Below are 23,829 nucleotides of genomic sequence, written 5' to 3' on the forward strand. Positions count from 1 at the left end.
GTGATATTAGTGATATAAGCAAGTGATTTATCTGCTCTACTCTTCAAACCACTTATATAAAACAAAAAAGGATTAAAGCTAATTTGATTAATTCAAGAATTTCCGGTTCTCAGAAGCTCAAGGGGGGTTTGGTCACAGCAAATTTACCTTATCGGGAGTCTGCTTTCAAGGCAATGGTAAAAGAATAGAAATAGTAATGTGGCAAATGATGAAAAAAGTGCAAACACTTTTCTTCTTTGCTTTGCCTGAAGCAAATCTCAAAATTTCAGTCTCAAATACAAATACCGAGATCTGTTTATCCAATTAAATGCTGAAGGTTGTTAAGGATAGCCTCAGAGAATCTTTTAATAGGAAAAAAAATATATATATATTTATATATTTATATATATATATATAAATTCCCACAGCATTTCCTCAGAAGTGTGTCAGACTACATATCAGCATAGTTTTACCAAAATTGTACAACACCACAAACTATATTCTATAGTGCTTAGCCTATACAGGGTCACAAAAAGTGGGGGACACGGGGGGGGAGGCAACACTGGGGGTGTCATGCAGTACATTACAAAATATACAATTCTATATGTATAATACAATGTCTTCAGTTATATATATATTACAGTGTATAAAGTGTACACAGTTTATAGACTTTTTCATATCTGTTTAGCTTTTTTTTAATTGTCTTGATAAATTTCTTCATGCTGTAAAACTTTTTTTCCACCTGGGACTTTTATTTATTTTACCATAGTATAATAAATATGTGAATATAGTTAGTCACATAAAAAAAAAACTGTTTAACTCAAGTCTGTCTATTCTGTGTCATAGAAATAATGACAGCAAACACTGGGGCAATAAATCTGTAATGAGATGTTTAGGAAGCACATGTGGGTGTGATGCTCAGGTGAACACAAAATTTATAGCTACATAATATATTTCTACTATATATACATATATATATATACACCACATAATATATTTACTAGATAATATATATACTACATAATCTTTTTAATAATATAATACACTGTACTACTGTAATGTTTATTTATATATATAATTCATATCTGACTGTTCAGTATGGTATTTTTTGTGGTTAAGGCTGTTAGGTTTATCCGCCCATCTTCCCACTCCACAGTCTACAACACATAGTATACCGGTATGAATATGTAACAGTAATGGAGCTGAAATGTTCCACCATGTTTGCTGTATTTGAGACACAGTGCACACAGTGTAGGGTAACAAACTTCACTATTATGCACTCTGAGGTGTGTAGCCTTCATGCCACAATTTCCAAACCCCAGAGAAAGTTGTGTAGTTAATTTACACTACGTCATGCCAATGCCGTGTTTAATTGGAATGGCATCATCAGCGCTGTGATTGGCTGATAGCCGCGCCGCCTGTGGGGGGCGTTACACAGCTGCGCCAACTATAACCCAAGCGGCGCGCGCTCACACAGAGCACTCACTCAGCCCGAGCAGACGCGCGCGCACAAGGAAGAGAGAGAGCGAGAAAGAGAAAGACAAGAACCGATTCGACGCGAATAAAACAAAGAAGAGAACATGAGATCCGTCTACCAGCTGCTCAGCCTGCTGTACGTGTTCGGCAGCTTGCGCGTTCACGAGCTGGAAGCTTGCTCGTGCGCGGTCTCGCACCCGCAGGACGCCTTCTGCAGCTCGGATGTCGGTAAGAAGCGCTTTCTGTCTCTCTGCCCTTAATAGTAACTTTAGTGTGCAATTAAAACTAAAGTTACAGGACACACAAAAAGTTAATGCACGGTACAGAAAGACACGCGCCGGGTTTATTGCACGTAGAATCTGTGTTATTTATTTATTTATTTATTTATTTTATCTTTGCTGTGCGAGATGCATTCAGCAGGTTGTTAAAAAGAAAAGAAACAAAAAAATGACGCGTCAAACGCATCCATACGCACTACACTCGCTCACTACGCACTTAGGAAAAGTTGCGTGTTTTTTTAGCCGGAGGGAGGGAAGAGTTAACGGTCGCCATGGCAACACGGACAGCGAGTGCGCGCTCGTGTTTTTTTTTTTTTTTTTTTTTTTGTCTTCCCCCGAACAAATAAAGCGGGCCGAGCATCTTACCTGTGTCACACCCGTGCGACTAAAGTGCCAGCCACAATAGTCTGGTGCTCCTTTATCAACACATGCATGTCAATGAAATGCATATCAATGGAACACTGAACAAGCAGTGCTGGGAATTTATAATCCATCCTTGCATTCAGGTTATAACAGATAGTAACTTTTATAAACCAGTAAACTGATTTTAAGATGATATTATTTTAGTTGTTTAATGTTTTGACCACAGTATTATTAAGCCATGACAATCAGATTTTAGGCGCATGGATGGAATTGTGTTGAGATTATAATCTCAGATGCTGAACGATTTGCGTACACCAGAAATTAAGAGTACATACTCCATCGTCTCTACCGTGAATTGAATTCAAGCAAGTTTCTAACGGCTAGTTGGAATTATGACCAGCTCATGGTTCAGAAAATCTCGTGTTCGCACTTTATTTCAGGGAGAAATAACTCTAGTATCAAAGGAACCAAATGCACCCTTGCAATCAAGAGTCTGGAAAAGTCATCCACATTGGGCACCATTTAAGAGAATGATCCTAAAACAATATTTTGATTTTACAAAAATTTTTTACATAAAATATTACATCATTTGGAAAAACGTAAACATAGCACATAGCTGAAGTTTTTCAGACCACATGCTTCTCATGGCTAACAGCTGCTTCACTCTCAGTCGCTAGTGCACATTAAAAATGGCTTCTGGCCAGTTTGTTGCATCACAATACTACGGTGTGAGCGCAGGGTTAGAGTTTTTATTAAAAACCTACAGACTCATCATGTGTAAAACCAGTCCATAGACCTTTACAACAGAGTGATGCTTTTCCTTTACAATCCTAGAAACCTCCAAATGCCATCCAAAGAATTTATTCTGACCCTTTTTTAAAGGAGTCTAAATGCTTAGAAGTTAAGAGAAAACGCTCTAATGAAAAAAAAGGAAATCCTGGCCCCATAAAGTCTAAAGTTGTGTTAGGAGGTTTGCCAGCAGGATTGTGACTATATGTGTGTTCTTCATACTCAAAAACTGTCACTTGGTGCAAATAACCTGGAGAAAAGGACCAAATTCCAACATGTACACGTTTACTGCTTTTGAAGCTGTTTACAGCCAAGGAACCCTTTTAACTGTAATATAAATTTCACTGACTCCCTCAGTACAGATTTATTTTATGAACATAATATAATCTTTAAAAAGAATGGCTCATTATAGTGGTGCATGATATTTTGGCTATTTATGGTGCTTTTTTTTCCTGAACTTTCCACCAGAAGAAGTTTAAATAAAAAGACATTATTCATTGCTGTCTTTTTGTTTTTGAGTTATTGAAGTTTGGATTAAACCCATTCGATTCAATAGGTTAATAGCTATAACAACTCGATAAGAATAAACGCACACACTTAATAAAGACCCACATGTCAGAAACAAAGTATAAGAGACAGAAGATGTTAACAACAGTGTCCCAGGTTCTGTGTGAGGTGTTTAGCGCTACTAGCGTCTCGCTCGCTCCTACGTTTCTCTCTGCAAACCCAGCTAAAAGGTCATGACCAAGAAAACAGGAAGTATTCCATTTCTTAACCCTATGATAGAGAACATTTTTCCGACTGTGGTTAACCGCTGATGCTCCATAGGGCTCCTTGTGAAACACCAAGCGGATCCTGGCACTTGTTATTTTTAGGTAACCTTAGTGCTGAAGCTGTCTGGTCAGGCCCAATTTCCTCCAACATGGTCACAGCCATTGCTGATTAATCTGCCTGTCAAAACAACAGTTTGTCTGTGATGCTGCAAGCAACGACTAGCATACAAGAAGAAAATCCCTTCTGTTATTAATAACAAATTCCCTACAGAGATTTAAGTTTAACAAACTGCCCAGCTAGTATAACTATTTACATTAGCACTGTAATAGCAGTATTTGTTACCAGAAAAGCAAAATATAATATATTCATAAGCTTTTTATTTCTTTTTCTAAATCTTTTTTCATATGCACTAAAAGTAGAATCAGAGCATGCATCCTCTTTGCATGCGTAAACATATTTCTTGTCCAACATAACTTCACTCAAACATCTGTTGAAAGAAATGCTGTAGTAATAAATCGTCTGACTTTCAGGGTGCATCTCTAGTGCTGGAATAAATAAGAGAGAGAGAGAGAGAGAGAGAGAGAGATTTTGTGCACCAACTAAAGGTGACTGAAATAGTCTATTCAATGTGAGATTCTTCTTTTAAGACCTCTCGTGTGCCAGATTAGTGTTTTGCCCTACACTTTGGTCTTGGAGATTTAATTCATGTTAAAGAATCCGGGCCAAGGTGCTGGAGAGAGGGGCTTTGTGTGCAGCGATGTGATTCAGACCGGACTGCACCAAATATGGACCGTCTCTGGCAAGGGCACTCATGCAAGTTTGGATCAAAGCCAAGTGAAGAGTGGAACATTTAGACGTTTTAGGCAACACACAACCTATTCAAATACAAGGGAAAAGGTCAAGGATCATCATTCAGCCTGAAAGTCAAAAGGTGGCAAATCATCGATTTTCCCTTTATGTCCTCTTTGTATTTTTTTAGGCAGTCCACCAAATCTCAGTAACGGTCCACATTAAGTGTGCTTTTATATTAAAATATAAAAAGTTCAGAGTGTGTAAAATATCTAGTTGTGTGTTATACGTTATACATGTCCTAAAAATTTGCATTTACAGGACGTTTTCCATGTCGTATTACTATCATGACCGTTAGAGTAAGAAGTCTCCAAAATAACAGGTCTTAAGTGGTGTTCTCTTTATGCAGTGAGTAGTAGCTACAAAATGCCGTCCATGGAAGTGAATCAGCGGCAGGGTCATGGATGCTCAAGGCTCAGTGATGCATGTGGGGAGAAAAGGCAAGCCCATCTGAGCTTCTGAAAGGTGTCAATGCTTCATAGTTTTCTGTATATGGGGCTGTGTAGCTGCAGACCCATGTATCCTCCTGAATGGAGTTAAGTATTAATCAGGGTAATCAGTAGCTCAGTGGTTAAGGTGTTGGGCTACTGATTGGAAGGTCATGGGTTCGAACCCCAGGTCCACCAAGCTACCACTGCTGAGCAAGGCCCTTAACCCTCAGTTGCTCAGTTGTAAGTCACTCTGGATAAGGGTGTCTGCTAAATGCCGTAAATGTAAGTACCCATGCTGCCTTCTGTTCACCACAGAAAGCATCTACAATGGGCATCTGAACTGGACCATGGAGCAATATTAGATAGTGATAGCCTGGTCTGATGAAGCACGTTTTTCTTTAAATCATGTTTATGGCCAGGTGCATGTTCGTAACTTATCTTAAAAAGAGATGGTACCAGGATGCATTATGGGAAGAAGGCAGAAGCACTTTGATGCTCTAGGCAATGTTCTGCTGGGAAACCTCGTGTCCGGCGTTCATCTGGATGTTACTTTGACACGACACAACCACCTAAACATTTTTGTTGACCCAAGTACACCCGTTCATAGCAACATACTTCCTTAATGACAGCGTCGTCATTCAGCAGGATTACGGTCCCTCCCTTCGTCACGTCCCACAAAAATGTTTAGGAATGATTTGAGGAACAGGACAAATAGTGCTGTAATAATGGTGTTGCCTTGACCTACAGTAGGAATTCCCCAGATCTCAATCTGATCGAGCATCTGTAGGAGGTGCTGGACAAAATGTCTAACCCGTGGAGGCTCAAACTCACAACTTAATGACTTAATGACTTAAAATATCTCCTGCCAACATCTTGATGTCAGATACCACAGCACATCTTCAGAGGTCTTGTGGAGCTATTTTGGCAGAGCAATATAATGGCAAGTTATGGTTGTTTAGTCAAAACAGGTAAACATAGTTAAACAAATAGCAATAGGTGATTCTTGTTAGCTGGTAAGTCAAAGCGTTCCCTGTGTTTGAGTCATACTGAGAAGACTTGCATTGTATGTATTGTATGTAGGTCTGGTGTTTTACTCAAAGGGCCCTAAGCACCGAATGAGCCCTGGAATAAAGGCAGAGGGGGATCTGAAGGTGTATGCTGTTATATTAAAACCAATACAAATCCCAAGAACATTTAGAATGAACACAGCTGATGGAGTTACTATGTTTTATCTCACTGGAGGCAAACAGACACAAAATGTACTTTTAAAACATTGATACTGTGATACCGTGGAACACTATGTCCAATGAAGTGTCCTCATATGTAAGCCAATGCAAGGCAAAGCCAATCTCATGCTGGTTTTATCTCGCCGATGGTTCGGCTTTGAGTGACTTTATTTCTTTCACTTTATCTGATCTACTGGGTAGGCTTAGATGACCAGTGATGCTGGAAGAAGATGCTAGAACCTTCTGTCCCTGCTTTACAGGAGGAGTCAGGCTGCGTTCTGTTTTGGCTTAGCCTGTGGAATGCAATCCTTAAGGAAATGTGGGAAGGAAATTCCTACGGGGAAATAAAGATAACAAACATCCCCCGTTACTGCGAGCTTTCTCCGGCACCTCCTCCCTTTTCTCTTCCTCTCTGTCTGGTTGAAAGGAGCAGGTGAACTTCACACGCTGCCTGGTGTTTAAGAGCTGATATTCCTCTGAGACAGTGTATAATCAGACACTACAGGAAAAGCCTATTCATCTCCGCAAATGAGCCATCACGTTAGCTGCCTCCTATACTAACGGCGTCAGGCATCTCGAACAGTCTGGAAAGGCGTGGACCGAGCCAGATGTTTTGTCTACGATCCCTATTTTGCTGTTGTTTATATGGGTCCATCTGATAAGACAAATAAATCAGATCTCTGTACAGACTTGAGGCTGTTTAGACGGCTGCACTGGTGCGTTTAATCCATCTGCACAGGGCAGGATTAGAGAGCAAGATGGCGGAGTATTGACATGTCCTCATTCCTTGCTCTCAGAGGAGGCAGTTCTGTTTCAGAGAGACATCTACTCAGTACGTCCCACTTTGACGATGCAAAATACGAATAAATTGCACACGAATTCATTACTTAGCCCTGCATACGATACTGCTGGTTTTCCTTACACACATACAATAGTTCATCATTAAAGATCTCGTACAGTTTTTTTTTTTTATCATAACATTCTTGACACTTATTTTAAGATCACAATCACTGTCATGATCCAGGCTGGTAGAGATCATGGTTTTTGTCAAAATTATATATTATATTGGCAGATCCTGTACGTGCCGCATGTGTTTTTAATAGTTTGTCGTCAGACCTGTATAACAAGCTTCACTGTACCATATTGCTGTAAGGCAATAAGGATTATAAAAATACTCAGTGCATAACAAGGACTGAATGAGCAAAAACTACTAACAGTTGCTTTCATGAAGTTATGGAAGTCCTACTATGGAAGCTAGAATGTAAAAAAATTCCTGTTTATCCCTGATGTTCGGCGATAACTAGCTCCTGGACATCAGCCGTACTTTCTGTGCTCGTGACTCAAGATGTCTACAGGATAATAACCAGGACATGTGCTTTTGTGATTCTGTTTGCAGTGATCCGGGCCAAAGTGGTGGGGAAGAAGTTGTTGAATGATGGACCGTTTGGCACCATGCGCTACACAGTCAAGCAGATGAAGGCAAGTTAGCCTACATGACACTGGCTTTATTTAACTTACATTGGAGCGATAACATGCTCGTTAAGCAGTTCGTAGTAGTAACAATATAGTAATACTGCTGATTTCATGGATTGGCAAGTAAACCCTAGTCGACCTTGCACAGTCGTTTGTCACAGTCTTAACGAATAGCCAAAAAGATGTCTTGCTCAACTAAGGTTCTTAGCTAATAGCTTTCTCATCAAATCATATGGGGGTTGGATGGAGGTTTGGGAGGCAGTCTGAAGGCCATGTCTCTTCCTCTCAATCCAAGGTTTACTGAGAATGGTGAATCTAAACAGGGATTTCCTGTTGCATTGTGGACAAATAAATTACATTAATAAAACACAGCTCTAAGAAAAGACCTTTTCTCTTTCTGGGGGCTTTTGGTTCACTTGTCTGTAACGAAATAGGGAGAAAACAACTAAAACAACAAAAATTCGAGACTGACACAGTTACAGCCTGCAGCTGCTCACATGCACATATTATAATACACATATCATACATAATTGCAGAATATTATTTCAGTAAATAGAGTATGAGCGTAAGAACACGTTTTTTTTATACCTGCTGTTGATAGAGCGTCTGAAACACACACACGTCTGGTTCTTGTATCACGTCTTAAAGCCCATACCATGGTGTGATGTGTTTCAGGGTGGGATTTTTTTTTTCATACAACTAAAACCTTGTTTAATGTTTTCTTTTGGTCCCTATAGATGTACAAAGGATTCAACAAAATCCAGCATGTCCAGCACGTTTACACAGACGCCTTAGAGAGTCTGTGTGGAGTCAAGTTTGACATTAACAAATACCAGTATTTGATTACAGGTAAGTTCCAGTCACGGCATCATTAACCTCTGTGCAGCAGAACGAGCCATAGATTGGATGGGTTTTTAAAAAAAAGGTCTTTTTACTGCTGAACTATTTTGCAGTGAGTGACAGGAACTGTGCGACATAAGAATAAGTGACTCACAGCCTCAGCACTAAGCATCCATTTGCATGCTCTTCACTTCCCCTGTCTAGCGCCTGCCTCGCACTACAAAAGCAAGGTCGCTAATGGCAGCCTTTTGTTTGCCCTAAAAGCACTCTCCCACTAAACCAAACGACACGGACACACACAGCAAACATCCTCTATTACACACATGACCAAGAGGCAAAATTTCCCACTGTTGACATTCCCCAGAGAAGTTAAACTTGCTCCAGCGGTTTGCCCTTTCAGTGCAAAAAAAATTCTCTGCATGCATTTAACAATTGGCAGGAAGTTGGCAGGAAGGGCAGATTGGACTTATTTTAGTGTTATAAGCAGCACATGACCGCATCTTTTTCAAGCGTCACAAACAAACAAAGCTTCACTTGCTGAAAACAAACAACAGCAGAATATTTCTGATTGTTTTTCCACTGCATGAATGTCGGTTTGACAACGAGGACCGAGAGTCTTTCTTGCATAAGGAAAAGGGAAAGACGTTCAGTTTTGATTGTTGCTGATTGGCTGGAGAGTCTCACACCCATCACACACTATACAGTTCACCTCTCTTCCTTCTACAGTACACACAACAACTTTACAGTATACACTGCGTATGGGTCCAGAATCGGGTCTGGAGCTTGTGTCAGAGTCCTTTATGAGCTTTTTTACCTCGGAACAAACAAAAGCCTTATTTGACAGCACTGCATTTGCTCGCCATGTTACATGCTTTGACACGGCACACTCCACTCGAGGCAGCCCCTCGATAAGATCTCGTTCCAGGCGAGCGTCGAAAATAATCTGGCCGTATGGATAAGCTACTTCATGGGGACGAGTGCACGGTCACGGTTTTTAGTCCACTGCGCTTTGTGCACCTGTTGCAGAGTTCGGGATCCTGTCATAGGCGATAAGCCACAAACAGCGCAAAGCTAAAAATAACTGTTAAAGGACCTTTGGAGAATCAGGATCCGTCATAGAGGGAGGTAGTTTAATCTAATGGCACAGAGTAAGGACGTAAAACGTGCTGCATATCAGACTCGTGGCGTTTAAGGAACCCCTGAGGGAAATCTGTATGTGTAATGGGTTAGAGGAATGAGAACAAAACCCTTACTGTGCATCAAACAGCATATGATGAGGCGCTAATAATCATTCATTGTTTTTTTTTACATCCTAGGTCGCGTGTATGAGGGAAAGGTTTACACAGGACTCTGTAACTTTAACGAGAGGTGGGAGCGTCTGTCACTCGCTCAGAAAAAAGGAATGAACCATCGCTACCAACTGGGCTGCAGCTGTAGGGTGAGTTGACACACACTCACACACACACACACACACACACACACACACACACACACACACACACACACACACACACACACACACACACACACACACACACTCATACACAGATATACACACTCACACACACACAAACACACACACACACACACACACACACACACACACACACACACACACACACACACACACACACACACACACACAGATATACACACACTCACACACACACAGATATACACACACACAGATACTGTACACACACACAGATATACACACATTCACACAGATATACACAAACACATACACTAACATACACAAACACACACACAGATATACACAAACACACAGATATACACACACACACTCACACAGATATACACAAACACACAGATAAACACACACAGATACATACTTACACACAGACACACACACATTTGATCTATTTTCTCCTGAATAACCAGATAAATCTTCAGTCAGTTAAATTACAGTGTGCACCACAGAATCTTTTCCACCCAGTAGAACGGGGTGCTTGGGCAAAAACAATTAAGCAATTCAATTTAATGAGTGGTTCTATGCCAATAGTACACATACCAACTAAAAAGAGGGAGGGCTGTGTGCTGGTCGTAGGAATAACACACACACACACACACACACACACACACACACACAAGCAATGTAATAAAGTTTGGGCATCATGGTTTGTGTGTACATGGCAAATTAAGTCATCATAGCGTGAAGGAAATGTAATAAACAAACTATAAACTATAAAAAGCATCAAACCGGACCGTAATTACTGTCCCTGCTGTTCTGTGAGTAGTTACTGAAATATCTTACTGGAGCTTCACTACATTTTAGACCTCAAGTATTAAGAGAAAAAAAAAACAACCTCCAAATCTTAAGTCTTAAGTTTACTAATAGTTTAATTATCGAGTGGAAATTTGAAAATACCAAAGCGATTGATTACCTTGTATGAGATTTATAAACTGTTAAAGCTGGAGTGAATTAGTTTACACACACACACACACACACACACACACACACACACACACACACACACACACACACACACACACACACACACACACACACTGAACTGATGCCAAAAGGCTTGATTATCTTCTCCACATCTGATCTAAATGGCTATCATTCTCCTGTCTGTGTATAGATTAAGCCTTGCCACTACTTGCCCTGCTTCGTGACCTCAAAGCACGAGTGCCTGTGGACGGACATGCTGTCACACTTCGGCTATCCTGGATACCAGTCACGTCACTATGCCTGCATCCAGCAGAAAGAGGGCTACTGCAGCTGGTACCGGGGCATGACCTCTCGCGACAAAACCAACATAAACACCACGGACCCATGAAAAATCCCATCAGTCTTGTTTTTTTTTTTTGTTTGTTTGTTTGTTTGTTTGTTTGTTTGTTTTTCTACTACCCATGACACCGATCATTGTTTTTTTTTTTTCCCTCTCTACAAGTTTCCCTTCCTTGTTTCCAAAATATACAGAAAATAGAGGAAGGACAAAAATACGTGCCGAATGACAATGATATTGATATGAATGCCTGTGGTAGCACTTTAGAGGTAAACCATACCTGTGTTTGAACGCATACTATATTTACATACATATTTGCAGAGACGCACAGAGACCGAGCAGTTAATCCCCTCAAAGGAGAGGGATAGAAGGAGAGACAGGAAACGAATCAGGGTAAATCGACAGCTCTCGGTCCTTATCAGCGATTAGAACTTGTGTCACGAGTACAGCCGAACGTACGACGTGACCGACAGTACGATGTACTGGGTTCAGACAGAAACATCTAGGAAATTCTCCATGCGTTCGCTCTTCATGTCACACTAAAACTCAAGATGTGTTTATTTTTCCATACCTCTTTATTGGTATGTATACCGATGCCATATTTCACTTTCTATTCGTGTTCCGTGATTAAGTTTCGAGATGGTTACATTTTAATTGTAGATTTTTTTTTCTTTTCAACCCCTGGCAATTTTTCACCTCACCTTATTGTTTCGTTTGAGACTGCACTAAACAAGATTTCTAAACTGCTGCCTCTATGGCGATAAAACCATTTGGACACTTCACATCACTCCGTTTTATGTTTATATATATATATATATATATATATATATATATATATATATATATAAAGCCAGAAGTGTTACTGTGAAAAGGTTGGGTGTCAGACACAGCATCACTTAACACAGCACAATGTAGAGCAGAACGATCTGCCGTGATATTCAGTACAGTATCATACTTACAGTCCGATCCGTTCAGACGTTAAAAATGAACGAAAGCAATACCGCTCCTCTTTTTCCGAAGCAGATTTCCCGGTCAAGTGTTATTTTTTTATTATTTAGAACGATATGATTAACTGTATAGATCCACCATGTATGCTGTATAATATCTATTTATAAGTGATCCTTTTTGCCTGCCTCCGACTTTGTGCTGTAGTTGTTCCGACTTTCCTAATATAATCCTCTGCATTCAAAGTTTTATTTGTTCGAATAGTCACGAACCATAACAGAGTTATAATGTATATTTTTTACAGGTCTATCCGCATAGCACACTTTGTGGGGAACAGTTATTTTTATGAACAGAGCATTTTTAAGTTGATTTTGTCATTTGTTCCTCTCGCTCGTTTATGGTATAAGCTAAGATAAAGACGACCTGACTAAAACCTCTGTCGCATTCGGAGTTAGTGCTTTAGATGAACGTTATTCCGTGGTGTAGAACAGAATCAGCTTTCTGCCCTGCACTGATTTGTATTCACGACTGAGCTTAATCTTAACTGAGAACTAAACTGCCCCATAGTGTGTTACAAGAAAAGGTGACAAAATCCCAGAACCCAAAGTCAAGTCTGTGCCACTTGTTATACAATGACGGCAATGTTATTCATGTTAATCTGACGGTACTTTTCTCCTGGGAAATTAAGCTGGCTGGTACTAACAAAGTGTCTTTTCATAACCGTACAAACAGAGGTTTTAGTTTCGGTATAAGTTTTGAATATCTGTAAAGATATTGACCTGTTTGAAATGGACAGATGCAAATATCGTCGATTTTTGTTGTCGTCGTCGTCGTTACTAAGCTCTCGTTTGGTCTTTTTCATCTTCATCACCGTATTGACAGTATCTTCAGTTCATTCCTCTATATGAGACCGAGATGCCTCCAGCAGAAACTATTCAGTCATGAAATGCCATTTCCAATGAAGATTTGCCATAAGGAACTGAACATTAGTGGAAAATAATAGCATAACAAATAAAAAAATAAATAATCCACAGCAAAATCAAGGCCGTCTTACGGAACCCTGATGGAACGAATTGAACCAGACAAATACTCTTCAAGATTATAAAGAACTACTGCTGTTGGAATTAAAAATACACCGTATTCATCTCGGTAATTATCCGTATTCAAAAAACATGAGGCATCTTAGTCTCCATCACTTTATACTGTCTGTTTTACACACCTTTCAGTCAATCATGTCTTGAATATAATTAATAGAACAATCAAGGCTTTTATTTTTTAAATGTACTGTGTGGGCGTGTGAGTTTGTGTGTGTGTGTGTGTGTGTGTGTGTGTGTGTGTGTGTGTGTGTGTGTGTGTGAGTGTGTGTACACTGAGTTGTAAGGGGAAATGACTTTTCTTTGTAGGAGCTTACAGAAATGTTATGATTTTTAATTTCTCTTTTATATTTTTATAATAAAGATTTAATGAAAATTGCATTTGTGAACATGTCCTATTTAACAAAATGTATGTTTATACTTTAAATCAAACGAATACGTGCCTCCATCTGGGCAAAGTGTATGTATATTATATCAGATTTTATGTCTAAATAAAACACATTGAGTTGGTTCTTGTACACTATGGTATGTTCTTACTTGTGTATGAATCAATGCCCAGATCTCACAGCTCACATATACAATAAAACCTTCATCTAAGATCAGCCTATACTGTTAGTTCCATCCAGTTACATCCAGTTACTCTGGATTTTGATCAGAGTCAGAAATATATCTGTCTATGGTCTGCCGTGAACCTTATGTGGATTGGGATTCAGTGGAGAAGCTTAATAAATAGATGTGGACACTCACCATCTGTGTGTGGTCAGGGAAGAAAGTCTGCTCGTTCAGTGGGAATTTCTCTGGTCCCAAGTCATGGTAGAGTTTGATCATCTGAGAAAACTGCAAACACACACACACACACACACACACACACACACACACACACACACACACACACACACACACACACACACACACACACACACACACACACAAAGTTTGCAATTCTGAGCTATTAATCAAAGAAATACTTAGAAATGTTGGGTAATGTAAAGAGAAGATCCTAGTAAAGTTAAAAAGTTATTCAGAATGCATCTTAACCCTTAAAAAGCACTCGAAACTGCTAGAGATTAGATCGTGTAGGAATTATTTGTGTGACCAATCCTATTAGAGATAACATCTGCGCTGTGTTAGTGATGTTTACCTTAACATTTACATTTATAACGTACAGATGTAATAAATCGCATCTCCAATGCGATCGGTCATGAACGTAATCCCTACATAATATAGTCTCAAATATCTTAACATATAGAAAACTAAAGGCTGATAAAAGCCCAGATTTTAAAAACGCTCTTATTATTTTTTTCATTGGACAACCAATCACAGACTTCACATGAATGTGTCATACCTAGTAACGTGGTTTAGCCCCGCCTCCTTTCTAAGATAAAAGTTGTTGTATTTTCTTGCTCTGTGATTGGTTTTGAATCACTCTTAAAATAAGGTTTCTAGTTAGAAACCTTTTAAGCTAAATTAGTAGCTCTCTGAGATCATTCTTACAATTTTTATGAATACGGGTCTTTGATTTTATCTCAGTCCGAAAACACAATAAATAACATTTATGATTAATGTTTGTAATTAACAATAAGATAACGTTTCCATGATAAAGTTAGAGATTTGACTAAATAAACTCCTTGGTGGCATAAATGTCAAAAAACGATTGAAATAGAACAATGGTTTAATTCATATTCATTCATTTAAACCGATTTATAAATACAACAGAAGCAAAAGAAATAAAAGATTACTGCAGTCACACTGGCTCTGAAACTCTCAAAAATATATCTGCAAATGCATATGATTTACAACAAACACTTTCAGAGCACCACAGAAGGGTTAAGTAAAGCACTAAGGAGTCACTTACAACCCAGGGTTTGCTGCAGAAGTTGTAGATGGAGTGCAGGGAGTTCACACTTGGCACACTGCCATACTGCAGACCAATCACAAGGCTTCTGAAGTCTTCTCCCGGGGTCATGCTGTAGGCGTGCTGGCGAATCAGGATGAAATCTGGTTTAAAGGACCTGCAAAACAAACAAGGACACGCTGTCATTAAGTACCATTGTTACATAACAATCCTTGTGTGCTTTCTTTTTAACCCCACACACAGCCTGAATGAAGTTTGGAATGAAATCTGGGGTGGTGGTGGTGGTGGTGGTGGGTCACAAAAAAACTTGTTGATCCACGTTCTTCATGTCACAAATCTTTTGACCTGAAATACTCTTACACACTTCAATACAGTCAGATGGCAAAAAAATGGATCAATCCATCCTCTGCTGCTCTTATCCTAGACAGGGACACAGGGGAGCTTGGAGTCTATTCCAGAAGACTCGGGGTGCAAGGTGGTGGATGGGGTGGAAACTCATCACAGGGCACATTCACAATCACACATACACACTACCATCAGACTACAGCACGTCTTTTAAGTAGGGGAAGGAACCCAGAGAACCTGGAGGAAACCCCCTAAGCAGAGGGAGAACCTGCACACTCCATGCACACAGGACAGACGCAGGAATCAAACCACCAACTCTGAAGGTGTGAGACTAACTCAACATGCCCCATCAGATAGTAAACCTCTATCAATCATCTAGAAAAAAGATCTAGAAAACAGGCCTTGAGTTTCTCAACTTAATCGTACGAGTACAGTAAGCAACATCATTGTAAGGCAACAGGATAGAAGTCCTGAAGAAACACTATTTCAGACATGTGACCTCGCCGTGACCTTGACCCCGTCTGGATCAATTCCATATACATCTTTCAACCAATCATTCCTGAGATATTCAGATTGAAGCCCAGACGAACACAGTTCCTACACCAGGTACAGACTCAGGTCATTTATACCCTCATGTGGCTGTTGTGGTAATAATAAAAGACTCAAATTAGTGTAGCTCATAGTAGGCTAAGTAAAAAAACAGAAATACTAATGACAGATTAGATTAGATTAGTTTAGATTAGATTAAATTAGACTCAATGTTATTGTCATTAAACATGTACAAGTACAAGGCAACGAAATACAGTTTAGGTCAACCAGAGTGCTATAGCAGTAAGTGCAGGATATACAGTTTGTACAAGATTTAGATAAGTTAAATAAAATGGTAATATGGAAGTGATTTACAGATGTGTGTGTACTATGAACATAATATACAGATGACTATAATTATAACTGAAATATACAGAAGGATGTAACTATGTAAATATGGCTATTGCTATAAACAGTAATTTACAGATGTGTATGTATTATGAACATAATATACAGGTGAATATATATGTACTAGAAATATAATATGCAGATGGCTATTAATATAAACTGAAATGTACAGAATGGTATGTTCTGTAGACAAAATATATGGCTATTACTATAATATATCGCTGTTACTATAAACAGAAATCAGGTGGGTATATACAATAAGAAAGACTACACAATCTTAAAGCTCTGAGAGTATACTGTGCAGTTCATGGCTGCAAAAGAGATCATAGAGTTAAAAACAAGCCATGATCTGAAACAGTGGGGTAAAAATAAAGGAGGGGGGACATGTGAGGGTTGAATGTTGTAATGGACAGAGCCAGTGGTAAACACACAGCCTATTTTGGGAAGGCTTAAGTAGTGATGAACTCAGTGCCACACATCCACCTCACCAACCGGGTAGAAGAGTCCCAGAAGTATGCAGAGGTTTATTAACAAGTGCAAATAGCTGGGATCTGCATTATCCCCAACACACACACACACACACACACACACACACACACACACACACACACACACACACACACACACACACACACACACACACACACACACTCGCCTGTCTTACTATCCTTGTCACAACCTTCCATTTTTAGAATGGACAGAATTGTTAATGCAGATTATTAATGCCATACAGCACTGAAATCTAGCCTTAACCTCACTAACCTTTTGTCCTTTCAAATAAAATCTGCAGCTTCTTTTTAAACCACAGGTTTCTTCCTGAGGAAACCAGCCAAATATCCCCTCAAGGGCAAAACTGTCAGATATTCCTATCATTAATGCCAACATTTCTATCTTGGCCACGACAAGATATAAAAACAAGCCCAAACATGTGTCCACACACCTGGAGACCTCCGTACTGAAACAGTATTATTTTGCCTTCTTTAAATTCTTCACACTTTTTAAAGCCAAACTAACAACTCAGACATTTTTTACTTCAACCCTTGACACGTGGAAAAAAAACAAAATCTACATTTGGAAAAGAAATCAAATGCAAAACACATTCCAGGATATTCAGGAACTGAGCTGCTTCTGGTATGTGCTATACATATGGGGACATAAAGCATCACAGGTTCTACATGCTCCACTGAATTCAACTAATTATGTTGCGAAAAAGCTAACAAAGCTAAAAGGAGACTCTGTGGTTTCTGTGGTTGAATTCATTTGAAATCAGGAATATAATTGCACTGTACACTATACATTCTCCAGCCCCATTAGCTCATGCCAGATGTAGTTAGCGTACACAGTGAATAGGAAGCCGGTTGGAATTTGGCCAAAACAGCAGTATTCAGGGTTATACAGAGGTTCTCAATTGTTTTTGTCACCCTTAAAGTCATAGAGCTTTTTATTTTTTGAAATTTTCACCTAACACATTAGGTCCATGTTGAGTTTCAAGTTTGGGCATGAAGAATGCTTTGAGAATCAATATATATATACAGTAATACCTCGAGATACAAGTTTAATTCGTTCCGTGACCTTGCTTGTATCTCAAATTGCTCGTACAGTATCTCAATGCAATTTTCCCCATTTAAATTAATTGAAATCCCATTAATCCGTTCCATCTCGCAAAATTCCACTCCAGTTGTTTTGTTTATGTGTTTTGAATATGAAAAATGTTCAGTACCTGTATTTATAAATGATAAATATTGTATAAAAACATACAATAATAAAAGACGATGTTAAAAAAATAAACTGGTTTTACTTTACGGAAGATGCGCACGGAGGTTGAGGGAGAAGTAAACAGGCGGAGGAGTTAGGAGGAATTACACTTTCACTTTCGTTCACTTACCGTACACGCTTAATGCTACTTTACACTTAAATGGAACTTAACTAAACTTCACAAAAATTAACAAACAATTGAAATTCTCTTAACTAAACTTAATTGCTATAATTTCTGTTTTCTTTACATTCATTTTGCTTAATATTCTTCATCGCTTTTCTCTTCACTTGTTTTTGCCTTTTTTTGTCACTCTTTCCTCAAAAATTGATCAGATGATCCAAAAATTACAGATGGTCGGCACCTCACGCAGTCCTTCTGCGACTCTCCATAGGAAATGAATGACTTCCGGTTTATCGGCCGTCGTTTGTCGTGTGCAGTGGAAAGGCGGCTTTAGCCGTGTGAGACGCGGAAAGCTGAGGCGGGGGAAACAGAGCACACGTGGTTGTTGGGGATCTTTGTTTCGGCGACCTCGGCTCGGATGCTCGTATCTCAAAAATTTGTTTGTATCTCACGGCAAAAAATTTGGTCAAATCACAGCTCGTATCTCAAAATATTTGTATGTCAAAGCACTCGTATCTCGAGGTATCATTGTATGTGTATATATATATATATTTCTTGTGCTACAGTTATATACTCCTACCCTGATACAGCACAAACATTTTAGCTCTTATATTATACAAAAAGTAGCTAAAGAAAGCAAGTTACTGTCAAAGTTGAGTGACAGAGTGACTTTGCATGTTCAATACAACAAATTATGAACATAATTCAGCCATAATATTATATGCAGTCATAATGAGAAATATTGCACATACAGTACAGAGTCTGATATCAGTTCTAAACATCAGAGTCCAGTGGAAAGCTAAGTGAAATGGTTTGCATTATTTGTAGCTTTGCTGCAAAGATTTCTAGGTTTAGATGAACTCTGTTTACTCTTCACAGGCCAAAAATCTGGCCTGTTCTGTTGTGTCCATGTTCGGCACTGAATGTCTTTGTCATGTCCCACTCCACAGTGGTGGTTAATGGCTCATATGAAATTAGCTACACAGGGCATTTTAGGGAATTTGTAGTTTTTCATAAATATTTCTGATTTGATCTAGCATACTTGGGGTAATACTTTCCTAGAAATGTCCACACATATGTTTCTATCTTCATAGTATCTAAAGTAATATGAAATAATATTATATTATATTAAATAATATTACAGAAATAGTAATATTTCTGCTCCCTAAAATGCCCCAAATGATTGTTCATAAGCAGCGATATTTGTTACCTTCAACTAGTAAAGGTTTGTTTAAGGTTATCAACAGAAGGAAAATCATCTCACACTGAAAGCCGAGATCTTCCGGATTAATTTTATATCAGACTTGTGATAAAAGAATAATTTATTTGTTTATGGTGAAAGAAAATGTCAGATAAGTTGATATACATGCCAGGGAAACAGAACATCGGTATACTGGTTATTAAAAAAAAAAGGTTAAAATAAATAATTAGGGGGAGCACGGTGGCTTAGTGGCTAGCACGTTCGCCTCACACCTCCAGGGTTGGGGGTTCGATTCCCGCCTCCGCCTTGTGTGTGTGGAGTTTGCATGTTCTCCCTGTGCCTCGGGGGTTTCCTCCGGGTACTCCGGTTTCCTCCCCCGGTCCAAAGACATGCATGGTAGGTTGATTGGCATCTCTGGAAAATTGTCCGTAGTGTGTGAGTGCGTGAGTGAATGAGTGTGTGTGTGCCCTGTGAGGGGTTGGCACTCTGTCCAGGGTGTATCCTGCCTCGATGCCCGATGACGCCTGAGATAGGCACAGGCTCCCCGTGACCCGAGAAGTTCAGATAAGCGGTAGAAGATGAACAAATGAAAGAGAATAAATAATTCAAGGGAAAACAATTCTGGCTAAGGACTAAGAAATAAAAATAATTTCTTTTCAATTAAAAAGATAAAGTCTAAGAAATTTGGGTTGAAAATAATGATCAATTATTGAAATCTAAACAAATAGCTAAAAAATTGAAATAAATGTAAGAAATTGAGTCCCAGTGACAACATAAAGATTCACAGAAAGATAACAAATTAGAAGTGTTAGAAGTCTGCAAAGTATATGCAGTCTGGTACTATGATCAGCATGTACGGACTGGGATAAAGACGGGATATAATGGGATATAATGTTCATAAGAAATGCCTTGAAATGCTGCCCGAAAACAAACCTCAAAACAAAACTCCCAGTGTGAAAGACGAAGACTCTCTGTCGAGTCTTCCAGTGATATCTGCAATCATAACAGCGGCTAAAACGCTAGCAGGTGAAGCTCTGTGTTTCACATTAAGGTGATCATTATAAAGATTTACCGTCTTTAGATTGTCACGAGGCACAACTGAGCCGAGGATACACCCCTCTGAGCTTCCTTTCACTCTGACTGATTAAACTTAACTGCTGTAATGATAAAAACAGTGGAAGAAGCTGTAGATTCTGTGAGCACTGGATAGACAGAGGGCAGAAATGAAACAGATCTAAAATAGGGTTAACTGAGTGGTTTAGCTGTGGCATTCCCAGAACACTGGCACATGACTCTGCAAGCTGAGCTATGAGCTGACTGACCGGTGTGGAAAACATAGCTGAAGGCATGCCAGAGACTCAATATGCTCTTATTTCATTCTCCTTTTCCACAGCAGGCCTCAATAAATCAGCTTCAACCTGGACAACAAACAGCATAACACTACAGATATATCGAACTAATTGTTCTTCTGAGAATATCTCAGTCATTAGTCATGACCTCCAACGATGCATAAGAAATAAGTAACACTGATCTGGAAATACTACTAATAAATCCATAACTTCAATCTAATACTCACTCTTTTGAGTATGTAATCAACAACATAACAGTTATCAGTTATCTGCTGTTGTTTAAATCTGCTGTTGTGAATATATGTGCCAAAAAGATAAGCAATCAGCCATGGTGTAGAGCACACAGTGAGAAAATACTGCCTCTCCACAAGCAAAAAGTTTTACAGTACGTTAAACAATTATGAGCTAAGGGGAGCACGGTGGCTTAGAGGTTAGCATGTTCGCCTCACACCTCCAGGGTTGGGGGTTCGATTCCTGCCTCCACCTTGTGTGTGTGAAGTTTGCATGTTCTCCCCGTGCCTCGGGGGTTTCCTCCGGGTACTCCGGTTTCCTCCCCCGGTCCAAACACATGCATGGTAGGTTGATTGGCATCTCTCGAAAATTGTCTGTAATGTGTGAGTGTGTGAGTGAATGAGAATGTGTGTGTGCCCTGGATTTGTTGGCACTCCGTCCAGGGTGTATCGTGCCTTGATGACGCCTGAGATGATGCCTGAGAAGTTCGGATAAGCGGTAGAAAATGAATGAATGAATGAATGAATGAATGAATTACGAGCTAAACTCCAAAGTATTAATGTTATCTTAATGATGTAACCGTGTCTCAGCATGAGATACAACAACTAACTGTGCAGATGTTTTGTATGGTTCAAACTCAGGTATTACCTTACAACTTTGGTGCCGCCTCGAGCGACCTGCATATCAACCACGCAGCCGGTGCTGACGGTGGACGACACGTTGATCTCTGAAAACTCAGCCTGGAAAAAAGTGAATAAAAATTTGGGTTTTAGTAAACATTTGATTCAAGAATTAAGGTTTTTATCTGTCACAATGTACAGTATACAACCAAAGTAAAATAAAATCCTAATCTACTTCTGTAACTGTAGACTGTGGACATACAGTATAAATACACAGGGGGGTAAAAGTGGTGTACAAAATGTGCAGGTGTGTTACACGTAGTAGGAGATTTCCTGATTGGATACACATTAAAAATGAGCATAAAGTACTAAAAGTTTGACTTGTAAATGCACTATACCCAATAATAACAACAGGACAAAAATAAAATGCACTGCGTAAATAAAGCTTGCACGTATATACAGCCTATATGTATGTATGCATATCTAAGCCTTTCACAACATTCAGCTATTCTTCATATACTGTACATTCCAAGTTATATATATATATATATATAGTAAAATCCTAAAATATCTCTTTTTCAGAACTCACTGAAGAGTGTCTTACTGTTAGGAACCAGGACAAATTGAGTTAGTCTCATCTACTGCCTTCCAGCCTGGAAAAAGCCATGTGACAAGCTGTAGCCAAGCAACTCCAATGACTTAATCAAATGCATTAAATAACACACAGTGGGATACACGCTCGCCTAGTCCACAATCGAGATGGACTAGAAAAAAGAAACTAGGATTATAAATGACTTGCAGTAAATTATTTGGTGCAATATAGATTGGTACATATGACTGTATAACATACACTTGTCTTTTACTGACAAAAAATTAAATGTCATCCATCGTGTGTATATATATATATATAAATATATAAATTTTATATTTATATTTTATATAAAATATATATAAAATAAATAGCAAATTAAATAAAGCAACAGATATTGTCAAATGAGGAAGTAATAAAAATCAAGCCCAACTGCATGATTTGTTTACAGTGATTTTTTTTATTATTAATAGTATTTATATTTTTATTTATATTTTAATTGACAAGTAAATGCACTAATTGACTTCATTACTTGTCATTACTGCAACATATTTATTATTACAATTGCACCATCTTGTTTGATGCATCCTGAATTGCATTCCACTGTTATTTAAATGACAATTATTCCAGCTTAAGGTGCAATATTTAAAGAAATTGATGGTGGTGGTGTTGTGTTGTGTAAGATGCGTGTACTGTAAACTGTGTAGAATGTAACATGTTGTGACCAAACACCTAGAGAAGAGATTCCTATTACATGCAAACATGGTGAATAAATATGGTGAATAAATGGTGAATAAATATGGTGAATAAATGGAGAATAAATATGGTGAATAAATGGTGAATAAATATGGTGAATAAATGGTGAATAAATATGGTGAATAAATGGTGAATAAATGGTGAATAAATATGGTGAATAAATGGTGAATAAATGGTGAATAAATATGGTGAATAAATGGAGAATAAATATGGTGAATAAATGGTGAATAAATGGAGAATAAATATGGTGAATAAATGGTGAATAAATATGGTGAATAAATGGTGAATAAATATGGTGAATAAATGGTGAATAAATATGGTGAATAAATGGTGAATAAATGGTGAATAAATATGGTGAATAAATGGAGAATAAATATGGTGAATAAATGGTGAATAAATGGAGAATAAATATGGTGAATAAATACGGTGAATAAATATGGTGAATAAATATGGTGAATAAATGGTGAATAAATATGGTGAATATGGTGACTTCAATAGACTTTATAAATTGTACTGATCTGAGTTACAGGACTATAATGTTGTTTGGTGTAGCTAAGAAATATGTGCTTGACCCTGGAAAAGCGATACGCAGTCCACCGTGCACTTAAATCAAATATACATCGTGTATGGGTGACACACACAGATCAAATTCCTGTAAGGGAAGTACACAATAACATTTTCTGTGACTATATAAACTCCAAAAGCAGGACCTTCCTGGACAAAAAAATATGGTGGAGCCTCTACACCAACAGTGATCGTCTAGCATGCTAAGAAAGGGAACCATCAGTCAACCGTGTTGGC

General features: G+C 38.7%; 2 protein-coding genes across 3 annotated transcripts in view; one reads left to right on the forward strand and one right to left on the reverse strand.

The window, feature by feature from the left end:
• syn3 (synapsin III) overlaps window positions 1-23,829 on the reverse strand; it is an 89,918-nt gene that overhangs the window by 34,983 nt on the left and 31,106 nt on the right. For both annotated transcript variants that reach the window (XM_027153897.2, XM_027153896.2), the window contains exons 4-6: window positions 21,712-21,803; window positions 15,126-15,282; window positions 14,018-14,107 (exon numbers count right to left, since the gene is read on the reverse strand). In XM_027153897.2, coding sequence (XP_027009698.1) covers window positions 14,018-14,107; window positions 15,126-15,282; window positions 21,712-21,803 — 339 coding nt within the window. The remainder of the gene's footprint in view (window positions 1-14,017; window positions 14,108-15,125; window positions 15,283-21,711; window positions 21,804-23,829) is intronic.
• On the forward strand, window positions 1,441-13,788 carry LOC113647252 (metalloproteinase inhibitor 3). Its single transcript, XM_027153898.2, has 5 exons — window positions 1,441-1,683; window positions 7,562-7,644; window positions 8,376-8,487; window positions 9,795-9,916; window positions 11,085-13,788. Exons 1-5 carry the CDS (start codon window positions 1,560-1,562, stop codon window positions 11,280-11,282), a joined length of 639 nt encoding a protein of 212 aa, XP_027009699.1. The 5' UTR covers window positions 1,441-1,559; the 3' UTR covers window positions 11,283-13,788.

The sequence above is a fragment of the Tachysurus fulvidraco genome, chromosome 19, assembly GCF_022655615.1.
Source record: "Tachysurus fulvidraco isolate hzauxx_2018 chromosome 19, HZAU_PFXX_2.0, whole genome shotgun sequence".
Taxonomy (NCBI): domain Eukaryota; kingdom Metazoa; phylum Chordata; class Actinopteri; order Siluriformes; family Bagridae; genus Tachysurus; species Tachysurus fulvidraco.